The 21347-nt window shown below is 42.1% G+C and overlaps 1 protein-coding gene across 2 annotated transcripts in view; it reads left to right on the top strand.

Moving 5' to 3' along the window:
- Positions 1-15389, top strand: part of LOC112265129 (RNA-binding protein Nova-1) — a 55041-nt gene extending 39652 nt beyond the window's left edge. For both annotated transcript variants that reach the window (XM_024442191.2, XM_024442190.2), the window contains one exon: positions 5308-15389. In XM_024442191.2, the coding sequence (XP_024297959.1) occupies positions 5308-6336 (1029 nt within the window). In that variant the 3' untranslated portion in view covers positions 6337-15389. The remainder of the gene's footprint in view (positions 1-5307) is intronic.
- Positions 15390-21347: the final 5958 nt, after the last annotated feature.

Below are 21347 nucleotides of genomic sequence, written 5' to 3'. Positions count from 1 at the left end.
TCCACATGAACAACAACAACAATATCAATAACTAATGCTAACCAGAGCGAGATGAGCTTAAAAAATCTAATGAGGGGACATTAGATAAACTCTCTAAAACTTTTTCTGCTAGTTGATCATCAAAATTGCTCTGATAAAGGATGGGGAATACTGGCCTACTCCTCCTCCTGCAGCTTGGTTGCCAATGCGTGTCCCAACCCAAGTTTTGACAACTGAATGGGAACTTTCCTGCCTGCCTGCCTATTTGATTGATGCCAAATACATTTGATTGACAACTAAGAGATATGCTAACTGTGGATAACAGTCGTTCAAGGTCAGCATTGACATTTCTTTGCTAGCTAACCAAATGACATCTGAATCTTTAGTTGTAGCCACCGAAAACTATATAAAGGGGAAAAAGTTGGTCGCTCACCACACTCCTCCCATCGGTTTGCTAGCTAATTAACGTTAGTCTCACGGGCCATATTGAAAAAAATACAACAAATTCGCCGGCCATTGTTTAACTTGAGAAGATGTGGCCCCTTTATCATGCCCACTTACTCAACATAGGATGCTGTGTATAGCATTTTAACATTTTTAAACAAAAGAGATACATACTATTTGTCCAGCCTTTGCTGCTATGCTTGCAGATGTGCATAATCAGCTGCGACCCTCATCAAAAAGTGTTTAATAACTCCAAACAACAAAAAATAGCTGTAGGTCATTGTAACATTTAAATATGTACTGTAACGTGTTTAAAAAAATAAAATGTTGCACTGCATGGATCACCATTTTGGTTGATAGCTGTATGTTACACTCAAAATGCAATGTAGTTTGAGTAGCCAGCCTAGGCTACTGCTCAAATGTTGCGGTTATTGGCTTACATTGTTCCCGTTTGCGTGGGTTTTTGGTTATTAATTTTCAAGCTTTAAAAACCGAAGCCTGACTGCGACATTTTTATTAGCCTAGCTAGGACTGTGACGTGTGTCTGCACACTTTCCCTCTGCGGCGCGCTGTAAACGGGACCCGCGAAAACAGCGCAATTTGAATTCACCGATGCGAGCGCATCAAGCTGTACTGAGTTGATGACTCAACTGTTGACTGATTTATACTCGCTTGTGTATCCTACTCGCTTGTGTATCGGGCCTTGACACATGTGCGCTAGCCCATTAGCTACTTTATGACTGACGTGTGATCATTGCCCTTGCTAGTTTTGGTTGTATTGACATTCCCAGACTTAGTTACAATCATTTGTATTTGTTCAAAATATTGATTCATTGAAACTGAAACAGTGAATCCCGAATGGGTGAAGGCAGCAAACAATGTTTCAGGCCAGCTGTGATTTACAGCCTGGATAGCAATATTCTTTGGCTTACCAAGAAATGTATTGGTGAATTATATTAATAATGCATTGAACTGCATCCATCTATTCTCTCAACCTCTTATACAGTTGGTTTGAAGCATAAGCTGTGAATTTTATATTTTTGACTAATGTTATGTTTGTCTGTTTCATGTCTGCAAAGTAGTTAAAACACTGTGAGTTCCACTTTAAGTCCTCCCCTCAAATACTGTATCTCTCTGTTTAGATGTCAGTTCCACCCTATTGTGTTTGGCCATAGCATCAGAAAGAAAGAAAAGTCACACACTCCCTTCATATCACTAGCGTGTCTAAATGCAGCTTTCTTAGTGTGATAGGCAGTGAAATGGAGGGAGAATGAGCGGATTAACATTACTGAGAAAGGGAGGGGTTGAGATGACCACCAGAGTTAATCCTTACAGCCACAAAAATATATATGTATATATATTTCAAGAAAAATGACAATTGTTACACCAGGCTAGCGGCCCAGAGTGAGTGCCACAGCGCTCGTTCTAGGCACGCATTCTTCTTTCATTTCATCATTTGATTTGGATTGTGCGTGCGCGGCGGGCGGACGAAGGTCCATCACTCGGGACCCTTCTTGTCAACCTTTGGAGCGGAGCGGCTGGTCGGCTGCAGTGTGATGCTTCTGTGTTATTTTTAACCAGGGTTTTTTCCCCCCAGCCTCGGAGAGAGAGCCACACACTGAAAGGCAGACGAGGCAGAGAGGAGCGGCTAAGCCCGGGGATCAGGAGACAGGCGATTAACCTAAAGTCTAGTGCTTAAGACTTCAAAGTACAAACAGCCCCCTGCTCACGGATCATACCACATCCATGGGCTGGACAGAGGGAACAGAGGGCAACAGTTGCTCCGTGTCCCCACACGTACGTAACCGGAGGCTGGGGAGGGTAGAGAAGGGTGGGGTGGGGTTCTGGTGTCCACAGACAATAACGCCCTTCGGGCTCCTTGCTGAAACAGTGCTGTGGGAGGTTTAGGGTGAGCCTTAGCCCGTGACATAGAGAAGACATGAGCTGAGCCTCAGTATCCCTGAGCATGGTGCGAGAAACCAGGAGAGGGGGTGATGAACAGTGGGCGTGTAGTACTGCTACAGCAATACATTCTGTCAAGCTATGGGCGTGATGGAAACCTGGAACCGAAAAAAGAAGCGGCCTCTATAACGGGGACGGCGGCAGCCGAGCAAATGACTCTGTTTGATCTCTTTGATTGCTGTTGGCCTTGTTAACTTTTGGGGTATGTTTGTTTTGTTTTCATGTTATCTCCAAAAGCTGGTTCTGACATATTTCCATGCCTCAGCACACCCCATCCCTATTATCCCTGCTCCCCATCAGCGCAGCCTCAGCCTCCCCCACACACACACACATACACACACACACACATACACACACAGTACATAATGAATGACTAGCCACGGCTGATGAAACGGCAGCAGGTCTCTCTCATCTTCGCTTTCTCTCTCACCCCCCGCTATCCTCTCAATCTCCTCCTTCACAACGCCCCCCCTCTCTCTTTCGTTCTCTCTCTGTCTCTGTCTCTCTCTCTCTCTCCCTCTCTCTCTCTCTGTCTAGCTCTCTGTCTTTGAACGAAGAGGAAGGAGGCTTCATTGTCAGTCTGCCTGAACATTAGACACACATTCAGCAAAATTAGCCCGGCGTATCTGTCGACGTTGCTCTATTCTTACCCCACGCTAAAGAGCCTACATTTTAATCAGCAGCTTGCTCCGACGCACAGGCCAAATGTTCTTGCCTTTATAAAAAAAAAAAAATGAAAGTCAGCTATAACTCTCAGGGATGAGGACGATTATTTTCGATTAAAATGGCCGCCCATGACATGGCGAGGGAAACTCGACGGCGACCAAAAAAGAGAACGCTTTAGAAACAGTGCATGTGGGGTAAAGGACTTATGAGAGAAAGTCAAATACAAGTTTGAATATCTATCAAATATTGAAGAGCTGAATGTGGTCCACGAGACTCATCATTAGCAGTAATGGGTTTTATACATCGCACTATTCAGCTATTTATTCCACTGCTTCTCCTAATCTTAAGGAGGCAAGCCCCATCTGAATCATTACACGTCCAATCCAACAACATGCAAAATGTGTGTGTGTGTGTGCGTGCGCGTGCGTGTGTGTGTGCATGTATATGTGCAATGTAGAAGATGAAAAGGATTCTTAGGAGAGTCTTTCCTCGTTCTCTCGCTCACTCAGTTGTTTTGAGCCGCGTCTCTAATGTGTGCTTTGAACGAAAAAGAGGGAATCGTTTTTGCCTCAACACTGAACCACACACGTTTGTATGACAATTAGGGGGAATGTTGTGAAAAATTGGTTGTGAGAAACTGGATGAGCCAAGACCAATTTAGATGGCACTTATCCATACGGGGACCGATCGATGTGTTTTTTTAATTTAACAAAAAAAAAAAATCAACAAAAATAATCCTTCAATTACAATGCATGGTGAATCTTCATTTCTGTCACAAATAAATATGTGAATAAAATATTTGACTACAAACACAGAATAATATTTTATGTTTAATAGTTTGAAGTCAAGTCTTGATTTCCCTCTGTCCCTGCCTTCTGTTAATTTCCCATTTCTATGTAAATTCACTGCAATGTACCACAGCCAGCAAGGCTACAGAATCAAGGTTACAGCAGCGCCTCTGTAAAGAAATGTTCATGGATGGAGGACTGCAGCAAACATTGAGAACGTGTAAAGATCAAATCCAGCCACACAAAAGGAGAAACATGGAGTCTATGCCAATTACTAGCCTCATACTTCCCCTGTACACACACACACACACACACAACATCTCTCTCTTTGTTCCTTCCTTTCTTTGCCTTGTCCTCCAACCAACCAACACTCACTTGCTTTTCTTTTGCCATTTTTGTCAAATATATTGAAAGAATAGTTTTGTAACCGTTTCCACGTTGTATGATAAGGACATATTGTAGGTAACCTGTGAGACTTCAGAACAGAAACTCCTCTCATGTATCATCCTTACCGAGTAGGTTTACTCAGAACATTGTGTGACTTGCTTTGGTGCAAAACTACCCTCGTTCAAAATACCACTACAGTACATTTAACAATCATAAATTATTTGTGGTCCTTATCAAGTACAAATCAAGTACTGTACTTATTAAGAAAAAAGCATCCCCCCCCCTCCTTACTCTCTGCCCAGCTGGCAGCTTTTCTCTAAAGTTGTAAGACAAAGGACAGTGAATGCGTGAATATGTTTCAATATGGGTGTTTATGTGAGAATGTATACTGTTAATACAGTACATAGTATACACATAGTTGTATGGAGAATTGTTGAGTGTGTATGTGTGCGTGCACGCTTGTGTGAATTTGGTGGGGGGGGTCTAGTTGCTACGCATCGCTTCGACTCCCTTTCAGTACCCCTTGAATGCTGGAGCTGTGTTTCCATGGTAACACTGACCCCTGGGAGTAGATGCTTTTCACCAGGAGCCTCTTTATAACCATAGATTCACAGCTCGGAAACAAAGAGACAAAATACACTCTTTCTCTCTCCCTTTCTTTCCAGAAACTACTCTCTCTGTCAATGTTATAATGTTTGGTTGAAGGAGTAAAAACAACTCACTCTTATTTTTCCCCTATGCTACGCCATAAAAAAAATATCTTGAGTGTATCCCCCCCTTTGTGCTTTTTTCCCCCTTTTAACTAGCCCCCTCTATTTCAAGCTCGATTCACTCTCTTTTTCTCTGTCTGTCAGGTATTTCTAACATATATTCCCTATTTTCACTCTTTGTTGGTTATCTTACGTCCTCCATTGTTCCGGGCTATTTCAAGGTCTTATCTTGGTTATCTCTTTTCTTCCATTCCCTCGCCCAGTCCCTTCCTCCATTCAATTGATATCACACTTCTGTCATGTGGAGATACAATGTTAAAGCAGCGCGTTAACCATCTCTATGTCCTCTCTCTCTCTGCTCCTCTCCCCAGGCCAAGCTGATAGTACCAAACAGCACAGCAGGTCTGATCATTGGTAAAGGTGGAGCCACAGTCAAGGCCGTCATGGAGCAGTCGGGCGCCTGGGTGCAGCTCTCCCAAAAACCAGAGGGCATCAACCTGCAGGAGCGCGTGGTCACCATTAGCGGAGAGCCCGAGCAGAACCGTAAAGCCGTGGAGATCATCGTTCAGAAGATCCAAGAGGACCCCCAGAGCAGCAGCTGCCTCAACATCAGCTACTCCAACATCTCTGGCCCTGTGGCCAACTCCAACCCCACGGGCTCCCCCTACGCCAACTCAGCCGAGGTGAACCCCGCTGCTGCTGCTGCCGCCGCTGCCACAGCCTCCAGCCTCCTGGGTCAGGCCACCATGCAGAGTATGGGCGGCTTCCCCACCACTATGGGTCCCAGCTTCTCAGGCAACGACCTCCTGACCATCACCTCGGCCCTCAACACGTTAGCCAGCTACGGCTACAACACCAACTCCCTGGGCCTGGGGCTCAACCCCGCCGCAGCCTCAGGAGTCCTGGCTGCCGTAGCGGCTAGCGCTAACCCCGCCGCGGCTGCTGCTGCTAACCTCCTGGCGTCCTATGCTAGCGATGCCTCCACCAGCGCAAGCCACCAAGCCGCCTCCCTGGGAGGTTTCACCCTGGGCTCGCTGGCCGCGGCCACTGGGGCCACCAACGGCTACCTGAGCGCCTCGTCCCCGCTGATGGCACAATCCCTGATGGCCACTGAGAAGCAGATGCAGGAGGGGGCCAAGGACGTGGTGGAGATCGCTGTTCCCGAAAACCTGGTAGGAGCCATCTTGGGGAAAGGAGGGAAAACGCTAGTGGAGTACCAGGAGCTGACTGGAGCCCGGATCCAGATCTCCAAAAAGGGAGAGTTCATTCCCGGCACCCGGAACCGTAAAGTTACCATAACCGGCTCTCCGGCGTCAACGCAGGCAGCTCAGTATCTGATCAGCCAACGGATCACGTATGAGCAGGGTGTGCGCGCCACCAACCCACAGAAGGTGGGCTAGAAAATGAGAATGGAAAGGAAGAAAACGAGTGGGGGCTTGGGGAGGATTGCAAAGGGAGAGAGAAAGGGAGAGGAGAGCAAGAATGTTGGAAGGAATCGTCTGCCCGTTTTTTTGGTGTTTCAGTATTCAAAAAATGATGCGACGCAAAAATTCACTCGGGGAGAGAGGTGAAAGTGTACCGCGGAAAACAAAGGAAAATAAGGTGTAAAATGTAAATACGGTTTTATTACTTAAGTCTTGATGTTTCGGGATTTTTTGTTTGTTTTGTTTTCTAGTTCTTTTGTTTTTTTGTTTGTTTGTGTATTCTCCGGACAGTGGTGAATGCGATTTTAAACTGGCATGCTGCCGCGCTGCAGTTTGGAAAAGGGGGGCGGTGGGGGTACTGGGGGCCGACCCCCATGGAATCAGCCCCACCCCCATTCCTGTGTAGCTCACTGATGTTTTTCTTCAGATTTGCCTTCAATTTCAATTTTCCCCTTACCCTGCCCCCCACTTTTTGCCCTGCCCCTACAAGGGTCTGAAAAGACTGCAAACCAGTGCTTGATTAGAGATCTAAGGAAAATCCCTGTAGTTGATGACATACCCCTCCATGCCCCGATCCCTCGCCCCTCTCCCAGCCACCCCCACTCTGTTTTGAGCAAAGGAGGGGGAGAGATGTGCACAAGGCTTCCACACATGGATTATCCTCGTACCCCCTATAGCCTCGCGCCGTAGGTTCTGATTTAACCAGATGCATGCTATGCCACGCTCCGTATTTATATATCCGGGATGCTCGTGTTTCGTACGTAGGACGAAGGCAGAGACGCATGGTGCATCTCATTGGGTCAGAATTCTAGCGTAGTGCAAGAGTACATATAGAGGTCGGGGCATTTTTCTCAACACGGTTTGCAGTCTGATATTATGATTATTATTATTATGATTATTATCGATATCATCGTCATTATTTATGAATATGATTTCGCCCATAACGTTTGGTATTTTCATTTTTTTTATTTCATTTTTTTATCTGTAAATTCAGGTTGACATGAATGTAAAAGACTATTTTTGATTTGATTTGTTTCATTTAAGTGGATTTAATAACATGTCACATAGTGTAATATACAGCATGTCTTATTTAAGTCCAGTAAGAAATGGAGCATAAGCACCACAGCAGTGATGATGAAGAGTAAGGGTCAACTTTGATATCCAGCAAAGAGCAGGACAGTAAATATTCAATTTCAACACACACACACACACACACACACACACACACACACACACACACACACACACCCTGTGATGCTATTTCAGTGCTATAAAGGGATTATAACATATCTACACGGCAGATTACGGTGAAATCAAGCAGACTAGTCTCTACAGTATATACATAGATAGCGTCAAAATGAAAATGCCACTTGCACAACGGGCCCAAGAGCACCGTTCACATTCTGGCAGGGGCCGAAGCGCTCTAAAAACGCCAACCCAAAGTTGTTTCAATGTTGTCTGAGCTCAGAAGTCTCTCCCTCCGGTTTAGCCTGTGTCCCTCAACATTGTGAAAAGCCAAAGTGTTGTCGGGACTGTAGGGCCATAGGCGTCTCCACTGAGATATCCAGCGAGCGCTGCTCTTCTGCCTGTGGCACTCTTAACAACACTCTGTCTAGACAGACCAGGCGAGAGACCAGGAACAGGGGCACTTAGAACCTAGAGGTGGTGGCCCCGCCAGGATACGTACATACTACTGAGAAATACAAACACTGAAGATGAGAAAGTTGATCTCACTAGGGTCCATGCAATTTGCCAGGCCTTGTCTTGTGGCGAGCAGAGGTATTGAACACAGTGCATATTTAGAAGTTGTTTTCCCCTAATACTTGCTCTTATCAAGCAGTGTTCAACTGTCCACGATGAACGGGGGGAATGTAATGTGCCACGGTCTGTTGGGCGTTAACGACAGTCTAATGGTTGTGGGTTATTCTGCTTTTGGCAAACTGCAGGGACCTCCCACTACACGTTCCATGCAATGGATACTGCCCACTAACCTATAAGCTGCTATGATTTTGTTTGTTTTTATCTTGCTTTTGTTTTGTTTTTGCAATCGGAGTACACTGAAGTTGATCTTAATGCACTGTGAAGTGTGGGGATCGTTTTCTCTGCCCATGAGGTCAGGGTTGTGTTCTGTAAGGGAGCTTTGTCACAGGCGTGTGCGTTATTATGTCAGGGAAATGTACGCACATGAAATACCAGGCGACTAATCATATCTCATGAACAGAACTCTATTTGCAATACAGTGTCAGTTCTCAATTAGATATGCAAGACGAGGAAAGAGTATTCATGTTCCTAAACACCACGTTGAAACCGGGATCCTGGGTTGAGGCTTTGGATGCGCTTTGACTCAGTTTGGCAATGAAAGTCATGTGGTTGTAGAAACAGTCTCTAATTATAGGATGGGATTGGGGGGGAGTGGCAAGTGTGCATGTTCAGCTTTTGCTATTCAAAGACAACAATAGTTGGAGGTATGTGGAGTTTTATCCCAATTTTGACAGGGTTGCTCTAATCGTCCGACTTCCCTTTTTATATTTGCTGTTTTCACAAACAGTTGAAATTGATATATTCTGTTAGCCAACTGAAAATGGCTGGCTAACCTAAAATGCAATCTGCAATCTATCCAATGGTGAGCTCTCACTAGTATTCGCCATTGGAACGTTTTCTCTATTGTCTATTGGAGCGACAGTGAAGCGCGTATCTCGACAGATTGGTAAGGAGGCTTCTTTATTCCCATCTAATACCATCCACTTTCCTCACCCCCCCAACCCTTGTACCGCCGTGCACCCCATTCTTACACATCAACCCAGAGCCCCTCCTCTCACATCTCTCCATGGGTGATAGTGTCTGGTGTTGCGATGCATGTCTGCTTGCCCTTCCAGACCACAACTACTCCAAAACAATGACTCTCTGAGTTTCCTAGTGCTTTGAGGGTAGAGAGGACAGCGTCCCCTTGATTGTAGAGCTGAGCATGAGAGACTAGTTAGTGACCATTTTGCCAGCAGCAGTGAGAACAAATTAGTAGGTGACAGTGGAAGTAGGAAAGATAACCTGCAACCAGGCAACTAAGAGAGAAAGATACCAGCTGACTTAATTCTGTCAATCCAATGGCCAGTGGCTTGAAACCATATTTTATATTGTATGTTATTGACAGGAGTGAAAGCACTTTGCTACATTTGGAATGCATGGGCAGATACATACAGTACATTCATAAACACATTCACATAGATTGCGAGTAGAATAAGGGAAATACTGCTTGTTGAAGTCATGAAGAAATGACAGAGATTACTGGATATAAGCGATACTAAAACTGTGACAAATCAATGTGAACGATATCAAATACCTGTCGTTGGAGATCACGAGAAGGTGCCAACAAAGTTCGTCAAAGGATGGCTTTGTTATCTTTTTATCGAATTCAACAAAATTACCCCATGATGATGGGGTTTTAGGGCGTCCATTTTTGTTTGGTTTGTAATTTAGGGGATGTAGATAAAATGTGATGAGTACTGGAAGCAATATACGTAGTAGCATGTTGTCCTTGTATTGTCTTTTTATTCTGTCTGTTGTCAAAGCTTTGGATTTACCTAGATGTTAAATAGATTTACCTAATTACAACTTTTTTAATTTGTGAAATTGCTGCTATTTAATAAGTGATGTACTAAAAATAAAGTTAAAACATATCTGATTGGTCGTTTAGCAGGATGTTGTAGTTCCCAGAGGTGTACTAAATGCTATACATGCTGATAAGATAATAATTACTGTAAAAACAAACTCAACAAATAAACCTGTGCCAAAATAGATCTTTAAAGACTGAAACGGGAAATGCGCGTGATTTAAAAAACATGACATGAAAGGAAACATACTTTTATAAGAAAAATAATGTGAAAAGTGCCAAACGAACCATATTTATAATTGTAAATAGAAGGGAATGGTACAAGATACTTTTTTGTGTGTGAGTAAAATCAATAAAAAATTTAGAAATAAGCTTTTTAGTTAAACCTTTTAATGCCCTCTTTACTACTATGTGACATAAAATAAGGGATTGTGAAGGAAGGGAGCCATCTTGTTAGCCAGTAATCCAAATTTCCTTGAATTCTACAGTACTTAGACTCCTGGGCCAGAAGAATCAACGTATAGATAGATTAGCATGGTTAATGATACACATGATATTAACATTCTTAATACAGCCTTTTATAGTTCTGAAAATGTATTTTGTGGAGATAGATGTTATCTTTTTTGCACGTCTATATTGCATGATATCAAAGTGAAGCGTGGACAACAAAAATGTAAGAAACAAAAATTGTACAAAAAAAAAATTAGGCGGTGTGTTTTGTTCATTTTGAAGACAAATCTTTGCATGCCAACAATGGTAAAGCAATTTAATTTTCCTTGACGCATTTTCAAACGTGTGTTTTTTTCACTAAACACATGCAGGGACATCGTCCAGTAGAGCAAGGCCACAGTGTAATTAGATTGTATGACTGGATGAGTATTTTGTGAGAACATTGTCTAGGCATCTAAACATTCTTAGAGAGATAGGAACAAACTTTTGATCAAACATGAAACAATTCGTTTTTTTTTTTTGTTGTTGGTTGTGGCTTCTTTTACTAAAACTGCATTATTTAATTCCGGATCACATTTTATGCTTTTTACCATAGATACCAAGATATTGTCCATGAATGTACTCACCTCTGCATAAGTTTGCATATCACTCTTCGATCATGACTTCAGGGCTTGAGTGTCCATGTGTTTTGTGTGAATAACTAACATCAGGTAAGGCCAGATCTGGCCCTAGTGTCATTCTAACCATCTGTTTACCCTTCCGGCTCCCTCTGAGCTTGATCTCTTGTCTTGATGTAAATATGCACTTTATATTTCTCATTTAGACAGAGTTCTCATTTAAACCCCCATCTCCTGAAAGGAAACAGTATTTTGAAGTATCAAGCTAGGCTGTGTGTAGGCACCGTGTTTTTTCACGCTCTGTTGCTGCTCGGCTTTTGTATTTCTCAATCCCCTGGGTCTCTCTCCAGAATTTGGGACAAGGTGTGTTTTACTCTCTATTCGGTGAATTTGGTCACATTACATGATTACACTTTCTACAACAAAAAGTTATAGGGAGAGAAAAAAAAGGACAAATATTGCCAATATTCCCCATGTTGTCCATTTCCCAACTGTCATTCAGTTTCACCATTAGACAACTGAGTGGTGTCGGCATGCTCAAAAAGGGATTGTAAATAACAAAAGCTGGTCAGCCACAAGAAAACATAGCTTTTCCTCATTTAACACAGGATCTTGCCTTTTGTATATTTCTCAAGCGTTCAATGATCTAGATTAGTGTCAAAAAGGGACACTCAGTTTAAACTATAACCAAATTGACATCCCTGTTCCTAGCAATGCCTCAGTTGCAATAGAATGTCAGCATGTATAGCTGTATAGCTCTGTAGAGTAAGCTGAGATGGGGGTTTGTGCAATAGAGTAGTACTTGCTGTGCATGTGCTATTGTCTGGCTCTCGTGTCTGTGTGTCTGCAGTAGGTCAGCATCATGGTGTCGTCTCCATGTCGCTGGGTGAACAGATCTGTTTTGTGATGTGCAGAGGAATGCAAACGTATGGTTCACCTGCTACAGGTGACATCATTTATTTTCAGTGGGTGTGTGGCTACTAGTGCTCAACTCCAAAACCTCACAATGCCCCAACCCCCGCCCTCCTCGCTCTCACCCGCACCCACCACCCGTAGCCAGACATTCACGGAACCCAGGGTCCCACTCTTGAGCTTGTACCCCATCGAAGCACCAGCAATTTTAAACTGCATTTGTCATATCACTGTTCAGTTCCTCTTTATTGTTTTCCTGTTTTTTATTTGTACTACGCTCTCTAACCTAGACCAATTATAACAAAATGCCATTCATGTGTACCCTGTTTACTCCCCCTTTTCTCCTTTTTGCACTTTCACTGCCCCTCCTTTTCCAACCACTCCCCCACACTTCTGCTCCGATCCCGCCACACCACCAAACCTCCCCCCCCCTCCCCCCCACCTCCTCCTCCTCCTCGAGTTTCTCCCGAGTGCCAAACAAAAACAGTACCATTCCAAACTTTTTTGAGTTTTCTTGTATGTTGGACATCCATTGGACGCACCCATGAAGCCAGCATGTTCCTCCATAACATGATGTCAGTCATGACGCCTCAACATTACCCAAAAGAAACAGATCAAAAAAACAAAACAAAAACGAGCTAAAAGCAGACCTGGATTAACCCGGTAAAGGCTGGCTACCTCTCATAAACTGCTTTTCCTAATTCTCTATCATCTCTTCAACCTCCAGGACATCATTGATTGTGTGCCATAGTGTTGGGGGCACTTGTCACTCTCCTCACCCCCCAAGTCTCTCCATTTGATTTTCGATGGGAAAAAAAAATAAAAAATCCATTTCTAATGACGATTTTTTTTCTTTAACATTTAACCACACTCAGAATGGTGTGAGGAGTGTAATCGTCAGCTGCGCAGCCATCCTCTGTCTTCTGAACTTTGAACTTTTCACCCCTCATGAACTTTATTGACCTTCTTCCTCCCCTTCTATGTTCATCAAACTGTTTGGACTTAAATCTCCATTCCATCACCAAACCTATTTGAGACTGTGCAATTCTAGTTGAAATTATTTGATTTTTTTTGTTTGTTTCTTATCAGTGGGGCAATTCACCGAGATAAAGAATGAAAAATCATCCACAAAAGAAATACAGACAAAAAAAAAACACAAAAAAACTGTTTCTCCACAATTTCATTTTTCTCTCATTGTAAATATTTTTGTCAGATTTTGTTGAGCTGTAAAGAGAGGCGTGTTCAACAGAATGGGGCCGGCAGCATAAAATCCACTTAGTGGAAAGAGGAAAAGAAAGGTGCACCTCATACATCTACTCGTTTGTTCTGCTACAGTAGCTTGTGGTCTTGACATTGGTGTGACCTGCTGTATTTGTTGTTGTTTATCGCCATGCTATCTCCACTTAGATAAAATGATATAAAAACGTAAAAGATAATTCAGTTCTGGAGCTGATAGAATTGTTTACATTTGCTACCGTAGTTGTATTCGTTGGTGGTTTTGTTCCGCTTAGAGTGAGTCGTAGTTATTGTAATGCTTTGTAGTGTAAGAAAATATCAATGTGGAGAACTTGCTGGACTCAGCACCTTACACTAAATGTGGGACACACAAGACTAGGGGGGGAAAAAACGTGTCGTTACCAAACCACAAAAAGGAAGTTGAGGCCTCTTTAGTGCAATAGAGTTACTGCGGTTTACATGATAGAAGTGATATAGTTTAGAACTAGGATTATGTTAATTAGGCATATTGTAGGTGGGCGTTGGTGAATGTAAATGCCAACATGACAAAGGTGCCCGTAGTGCCAACTGAGACATATCTCTCTCAGTGAATTTAGTAGAGTTAAACTGACTGAAAGTATTCATTTGACACAGCTAGACTGGACTGACCATATCATTGCTTAGCTTTGTGCTCCACTCACAAAGTTTTATGCTGCCAGCCTCATTTTCTGATAACACTTCATGAGCTATTTATTTTCAACCTATAATATACTATTAATAAATTACAAGACAACAAGAAAAAAGGGAATGACTGGAAAGGTGAATTATTGTTTTTGTTTTTTTTAGCATTTTAGTGGTTGCTTTTAACACCATTCATTAACTGACTTAAAGAGTATTGAATATTTAATGTAATTGTAGCATTGTGTTTGTAAAAAAAAAAGGAAAAAAAAGTAGTGAGTTGTGTTTATTGACTTGTGGATTACCAGTGAAGTCGGCAATCTAGTGCTAATATATATTTCATCTTTTTTTAAGGATTATTCTTTTCCGACAGCAACAACAGTCATTATAAATGTTCATTTTAGCATCACCTGTCTTCTGTTGTCTTATTCTTCACCTCCCACTACACTCAGTCATCCAAGTAACACATTGCAAGTTTGTGCCTGAAACCATGTGCTCGGTCTGGGGGCGGGGCCATATGGTATGAGCGACGTGTGAGTGTGTGTGCGTGTGTGCATGCGTGTGTGTGAGTGAGTGAGTGAGTGAGTGAGTGAATGGAAAGGCTGCTATCTCAGCCCTTGGTGGGTGGGTGTTCTGTCCAATGTCCACCAAAGCTAAAACCTGGAGGGCTTCCATTCACCAATGGAATCCCCTGACGTTATAGCTGGAACTTCATCATGTGACCTGAGCCGACTCTATCGTTCATATCCCTCCCACCCAACCACTCTCCACCACTACCCTATCCCTGAGTCATCCCTTACCACACGTCATCACCATGTGATGTTCTCCATCGATAACATACTACTCGACCAGATCCACATTAACATGTCTCCTCCATGTTTCCAAAAGGAGCGCGTTGCCAGTCAACCTGCTTCCCACATGATACTCAACCATCCTCTCTAGCTGCCGGGGCCAGGCCCATCAGAAAACGATTTGTCTCAAAACAAGAGGATAGAGAGAAATAGTGATGCTCAGGGTGTCTCCTTGATCTACCTTTATATCCCGCATTCTGCGGTTGTCCCACTTTATTCTGCCCTAATGATTTCTATGGAGCCCAAAGACGACGATGATTTCCATGTTCATGTAATGGTTGCTTAGCAATTATTCTGAGGGATGATGTGCACCTACTTAGAGGAGCGTGCACATACTGTATTGTTTACAACCTAAATGAGACCAACGCTGTTGAAAAAGAATGTGTAGGACAAAAACAAATTCCGTATTGCTAAATGATGACATTTCAACGACAATTTCTGTGACATGAGTTAATGTAATTATGAGTCATTGCATGGTACTATTTTTTTGCAATGAAAATATATTTTTTTGAACTGTTAGAATGGATGGTACATTGTCAAATTCGTGCAACATTTAGACGCTAATAATAAAACAAACGTTGGTGTCCGTGTTAATGTCACCATGAGGAGAGGTTTTGGACCAATGAATGCCAAAATGTTGTAAAGGTTTTGTTCATTTGTACATGGTAATAATGGGTCAAATAAACCATTGAAGCTAATTGTCAGGTAGACATTAGTCTTACTAATTAATTCATCAAGGCCCACACATTGGTTTACCACGTTAATACTCAAAGAGGTGCTTGGAAATCAGTTGATATTGGACCGAATACAGTTATTACTATAATCAAACCCCAAAAGAGGTAAGTTAAACACCCCTACTCCTGTAATACAATGTGCACCTGATATTGTGGTGTTTCACAAACACACGTTTACCCCAGGCAGAAAGTATATTTCAAGAGGATTTAGGTATATAAGGAGGACATGAAGGACAATGTTGGACATGCCCATGTTTTTGCTGAACGGGCATCAGGAAATCAGGAGGGTTGCAGCATAGCAATCAGAGGTTATGAAACAATCGGAAGGGTTGGGACTCCTCTCACCTCATCCAGTACACCCAACACATTAGAAGTGACACAATCAAGATGTTGCTCTTTGACATTCTCATCCTCCCACTATCACTGTGCACCAACCAGTTCATCCAACCAGCAAACACCACCCCCACATTCACCATGTCTCCACAACCAACCTATCCGGACCGGCGGATTTAGGCAGATCCAAGCAACTTCTGGCTAATGGGCTTAGACCTCTCCATGCATTGGCTATTGTTTTATTGACCTGCAGCACAGCAGAGTCTCCAGGCATATCAATATTCACAGGATGGTCTGAAAACCAAACCTGTCTCGCAAACCTTCCATACACTAAAGAAGTACCTCCAAGGTTCAGAATGAAGCAGAATTTATGGTTTACTGCACACACCTCCCAACGTTCGTAATGAGCCCCTGATCTATGTGGTAGAGCAAAGTCAGAACTTTGATGTGCCTTTCGCGAGGCGCTACTGTAGATGTGTTTGTTTTGTCTCCTTGATAGCTTTGTAGTCATACCAGAACTTCAATGAACTGAAAGGAGGTAAGTCATGAGATTAATGGAGAATAACTGAATGTTAATGGGATAGTCACCCCAAATTACAAAATGACATATTGGTTTTGTTACCCTATAAGCAGTCTACAGGCAAAGGATGACAGAAATCCGTGCTTTACGTTTTAGCATTTGTGGCACAAATCCCATTACAGTCATGGGAACGATATTAGCATTTTTCACGCATTATGTCCAAATCATCCAACGTATCTAAAACTGATTGTGAAGCTCGACAAAGTCACATATGTTTAGAAAATGATGCGCAAAGAATGCTAACATCGGTCATATGACTTGAATGGGATTTAATGCCACAAATTCAAAAACCTTAGCATGTGGAAACAGTGCCAAAGCATGGATTGCTGTCATACCTTGGCCATAGACTGCTTACAAGGTAAGGAAACCAATATGTAATTTTTGGAATTTGGTTGAACTATCCCTTTAAAGGGTGTGTTTGCATTGTATTATTCACTCTACGGAATACCACTCAAACTCTGCAAGCCCCATTTGTGGCTTGTGTTTTTACGTGAAAACCTCTGGGCATCTGGTGAAGCCGCTACAATGACAGATTAGGCCCCTCCACATACCTCCCATCTATCTCTCCTGCCAGTGGGACTGGAGTGGTGGTAGCTTGTGCTTCATCTTTGCCAATGCAGCTAATCCTGTTAATTGTGCATCTCTTCTGCCTGAGGCGGTATTGATTTTCCTTCTCCTTGCTGCTCTTTTTCCATCCCCTTGTTCATCTGAAGCCCAAGAATCCCTGTAAATCCCAGACCAGCTGTCCCATGGAATTCCCTCGTCCTGTTCGGAAGTTAGATAGGAGAGGTAGGATAGACATAATGCCTTGTTGCTTTCGTACAGCATCTTGTTGCTGAGATCTCGGCGCTTCTACTCACTGCTTCTCAGCTGATGCTAGTGTTGGTTAACATCCTACTCAGTCCCAGAGGACAGAGAGTGAGAGACAAAGAGTTTGCCCTAATACAGTATGCTTGAGTCTGGAGGGACTAGATTGTGCACCTAGTTGCACCCTCACCTAAGAACAAGGCCATCAAAATCAACTCCAATTGATAATATCATAATAACAAACCAGTCAGGACTTGACCCTATGGGGTCCACAGGATAAAATATAGATAATCCCCCTCATAGATAAGATGATAGCGATTTATAATGTGCCATAGATACAAATGCGGGGGTGGGGGGTTGCTAATAATTATTTTGAACCTGCGTTTTGCACAATCAGATTGTAAATCAAACCTGCTTTGCCTGTGGCTACAGTACAGTAGCATTACTCACGCCACCATACCTACTGTATGTAACTGTTCAGATTTCTGTCTGCAACATCACACCCATGTCCACTCGCACCCTACTGCGCTGTTACCTAGGTCGCTGGTAAGGGGGCTGTGCATTTGCCAGAATAAACAACATATGTTTTGAATTGATAGAACACACAAGCACTTCATCCTTGGCAAATCACAGTGCTATACTGCCTAATTGAAATCCATGGAAGCTCATTTCTATTCTCTTGTGCGTGGCTATTCCAGGCACGGGTTGATACAGAGGATAAGAATAATAATGTGTCGTAACAGCCAATGTTTGAGATTTGTTCCCTTACGACATGTTTTCACCATGAGTTAAGAGAAAGCTCTGACCAAGAATTGCAGAGAAAATTCTGACTAAGAATTAGCATAGGTACATAGACATTTGATTGACTTTAAATTAGGGAGTACTTTTATCCTGTGTTTATATTAATGACAATTTCACCCTTCCCTCCGCTTGAATCAATAGATAAATGTATTTTTAATGCAATATTTTGTATCAAAATTAGGGAAGACACATTTTCAATTCTAGACGACATCAGATTTGAAAGTAGTGGCTGATAAAGGAGATTATTTGTCATTTAATTAAATCTGAAATTGGAATGTATATTTTTGACAAACAGAATGCTATTTGTATTTCGACTGCCTGTGGAAGACCAAGTTTGTGTTCTAACAGTTATACCAGAATTTTGGCAATTTTACAGGGACTCAGGTCAATGTTTGGGTTATCTCTTGAATGTTTTCATCTACTTATTGCATGTTTGTCTAGGAAACTAATGCTTTGTCTTTGGTTGAAGGAAGATACACATTTGTAGACTGTCACAAGGCTGAAATCTTGAAACTAAATCACCACTTGTCTTTCAGCATTCAGTTGTTGCTGTCTTCCATTTGCGTGTACCTTCTATGCATTTAACAAGTATTCATCATAAAAGTTATATCAAATTCCTGGGCCTGGAAATAAACTTCAAACCACTGAGCTACAACAAACCCCAAGGTTGGAGAAAACCTCAACGGACCTCTCTCACTAAAACTTGCCATCTGTACTGGTACAAGAGCTGTCCATCTTTGACTAGCAACAATGTTAAAATTATTCCCGCATCCTAAGTAACTAAAGTGGAAACTGGCTATTGTCCTTTGGCAACACTTTACGTTACATAGACATTGAACTTACTAGCCTGTTACAGTGTAATAGGCCGTTCCACAGGTAGTTGCATTGGTATGAGACGGGCCTATGTAAGGACAGGTGTAGCCAATGATTTTATAATGATGGTACTTTGCTTCACGGCCAGTTTGTAGATTATATTTCAGAGCATTTATTCCACAGACCAAAATGTATTCCATCTGGTTGATAATTATCTTTAAATCAAATTGATTTAATAATTTATGCCAGTCAGATAAGCAAAATACTGAACAATGATTGTACGTTTTTGTATGTTTTTATTTTTTGCTGTTGTGATATTTCTAACCAACATCACAGATTAAGTTTAAAATAAGAAACACATTTCATTCTTAACTATTCCAAAAAGTATTTTAAATGTCATGAATGTTTGATTATTATGTGCATAAATAAATATGAGAATAAATACATTTAAATTGCGATGCAAAAGCTGTGATTTTAAAACACTGTGGCGTGTACAGTGATTCCTTTATCAATTTTATGGTACAAGATATGTTCTGCAATCTTGCAGTTGTTGTTTTTCAGTTCTTGAGCATATGCTTTAATAAATACATTTTCTACGGTATATAAGGGAAGCCTAAGCAGTGCCTGCTGTATTATTCCAGTATCCTATGTGTGAACTGTCTCTGTGTGGTTAGTATCAACATGACCCTACAGGGAAATAGAGTGGGCGACAGCACATACAGCATACCAATAGAATTCTGAGCCTGGGTCGATTGAAAGTGGATTTGCATAATGAGAATGTTTTTTGGGTGCATATCATTTTCCAACCGATGATACTCTGTGTGTGTGTGTGTGTTTTATTAATGAGCCCATCTGAAATGATTTGGCATGTAGTACCTGCAGGAAATCTGAACTACTATGATACCAATGGACAAAGGAACACTCTGTAATGACATCAGGTAATTAGCACGAAACTAATGTTTCGTAGAGGGAAGCAACAATGGCATCATTCATTTCAGTCCTTTCAATAGCTTTGATATCTTAATGTTTGTACGGTCCTGAACTGTCTTTGTATACGATACTTTGTTTCATTTAAATTACCCAAAGGGAGCGGCATATACTGTACTTTATAAATGCTCACATAATAGATTATCAACCATAGCTGTACCATGTATAGTCATTGTTCCAGCAATTTGTGTTATACAGCTAATTTGAACAATTACAAATCAAAGCAGTCAGGAATATTAAATGCACACTGACTCACCCATTTTCTTAGTAATGAGTTCCAGCCAGGGCTTGCTAATCGATCACAGAGACTACAGGGTACTATTAGGTACTCTACACTGGTCGATACAGACTGCATGGTGAAATTCAAATTCCTTCGACACCAAACGACCACTCTTCCATCACCTGACGTCTGGCTTCATGTCCCGCTACAGACGTACACTGTACACCTGCCACCCAGGGACTTTCCAAGGATCGCTTTAACCCTAGAGGCACGCATTAGTCTTTTTTCGAGCCTCCAGAAACACAAACATATTTTACCTTTCTAAGGAGCCCTGGCCTGACACTTAGAAGGCCGCAGATGGAAGATTCTGCAGCATGCCAATGAACCATTAAGGAGAAGCCAGGGGAGCTCAAAATGACTTGGCCCAGTTTGAGACAGACTGAGGCCGTTGTGTGGATTTTACTCCATAGGCTGATGGGCAAGGAGCTGCTACTTTAACTTGAGCAGGCACACAGGGACAAGAAGGTAAAGGTTGAATAAAGTACATGAGGTAAGATATTATTCAACTGGGGAAGGTCATAGACTAGACATATTAAGTAGGACACAAATAATACTAGCCCTTTAGATTGAACCCATCCAAGTTATTATAGGCTTTATGGCCATTCAATAAGTCAGACTAATCAAATCAGATAAAGTGGGCAGGAAAATTAAACGACTGCTATTTATTCCCCCCCGGAGACCACGGCGAAACATAATGGTTAGATAATTGACATCTGGAAGCAAAATCACTTATAAAAATAGATCAATTGTAAACTGAACTGACTTTTAAGGCTGAGGATTGAAGGGTCACCTGTGTATTGCCCAGGGATACAAAATAATGGATGAACATCACAGAGAGAATTTAGAATGACAGGGTTATTTATGCAATACTTGCAGTAGACATAATCCTTTTTTACATAACTCAGATTATGGAGCCTGCTTTCTGAGAAGCAGAATAATGTGAGAAAGTCCAGTTTCAGCCTAGATACATTTCTGCTACTATCATACTAAAATGTATTGGGTACTCTCTGATTGTAGGTCCACTAATATGTTAATATCCACGACTAAATCAGTGATTATTTAAGGGAAAAAGTTAGCCTGCTGCAATCTTGACCCACTTAATTCAAATGTGATACTATTCTGAACCAAAACTTCTGGTTCAAGCTTCATGCATACTGTAATACTGAACATGGCTGGAGGAAAAAGCCTCTGTCATATTTGTCAGTGGATCCCACTCTAGGGTTTCCACTTTGAGTCACATAAAATGCCCGTCCACCGTTCCAGCGACAGCAGCAAGCACTTGAAGGTTAAACCATACACATGGAGGAGGTATATAAAGCACC

Source organism: Oncorhynchus tshawytscha, linkage group LG13 (assembly GCF_018296145.1).
Source record: "Oncorhynchus tshawytscha isolate Ot180627B linkage group LG13, Otsh_v2.0, whole genome shotgun sequence".
Classification (NCBI taxonomy): Eukaryota; Metazoa; Chordata; class Actinopteri; order Salmoniformes; family Salmonidae; genus Oncorhynchus; species Oncorhynchus tshawytscha.
The sequence above is the reverse complement of the archived record's forward strand: the minus strand, read 5'-3'. Positions and strand labels throughout refer to the sequence as shown.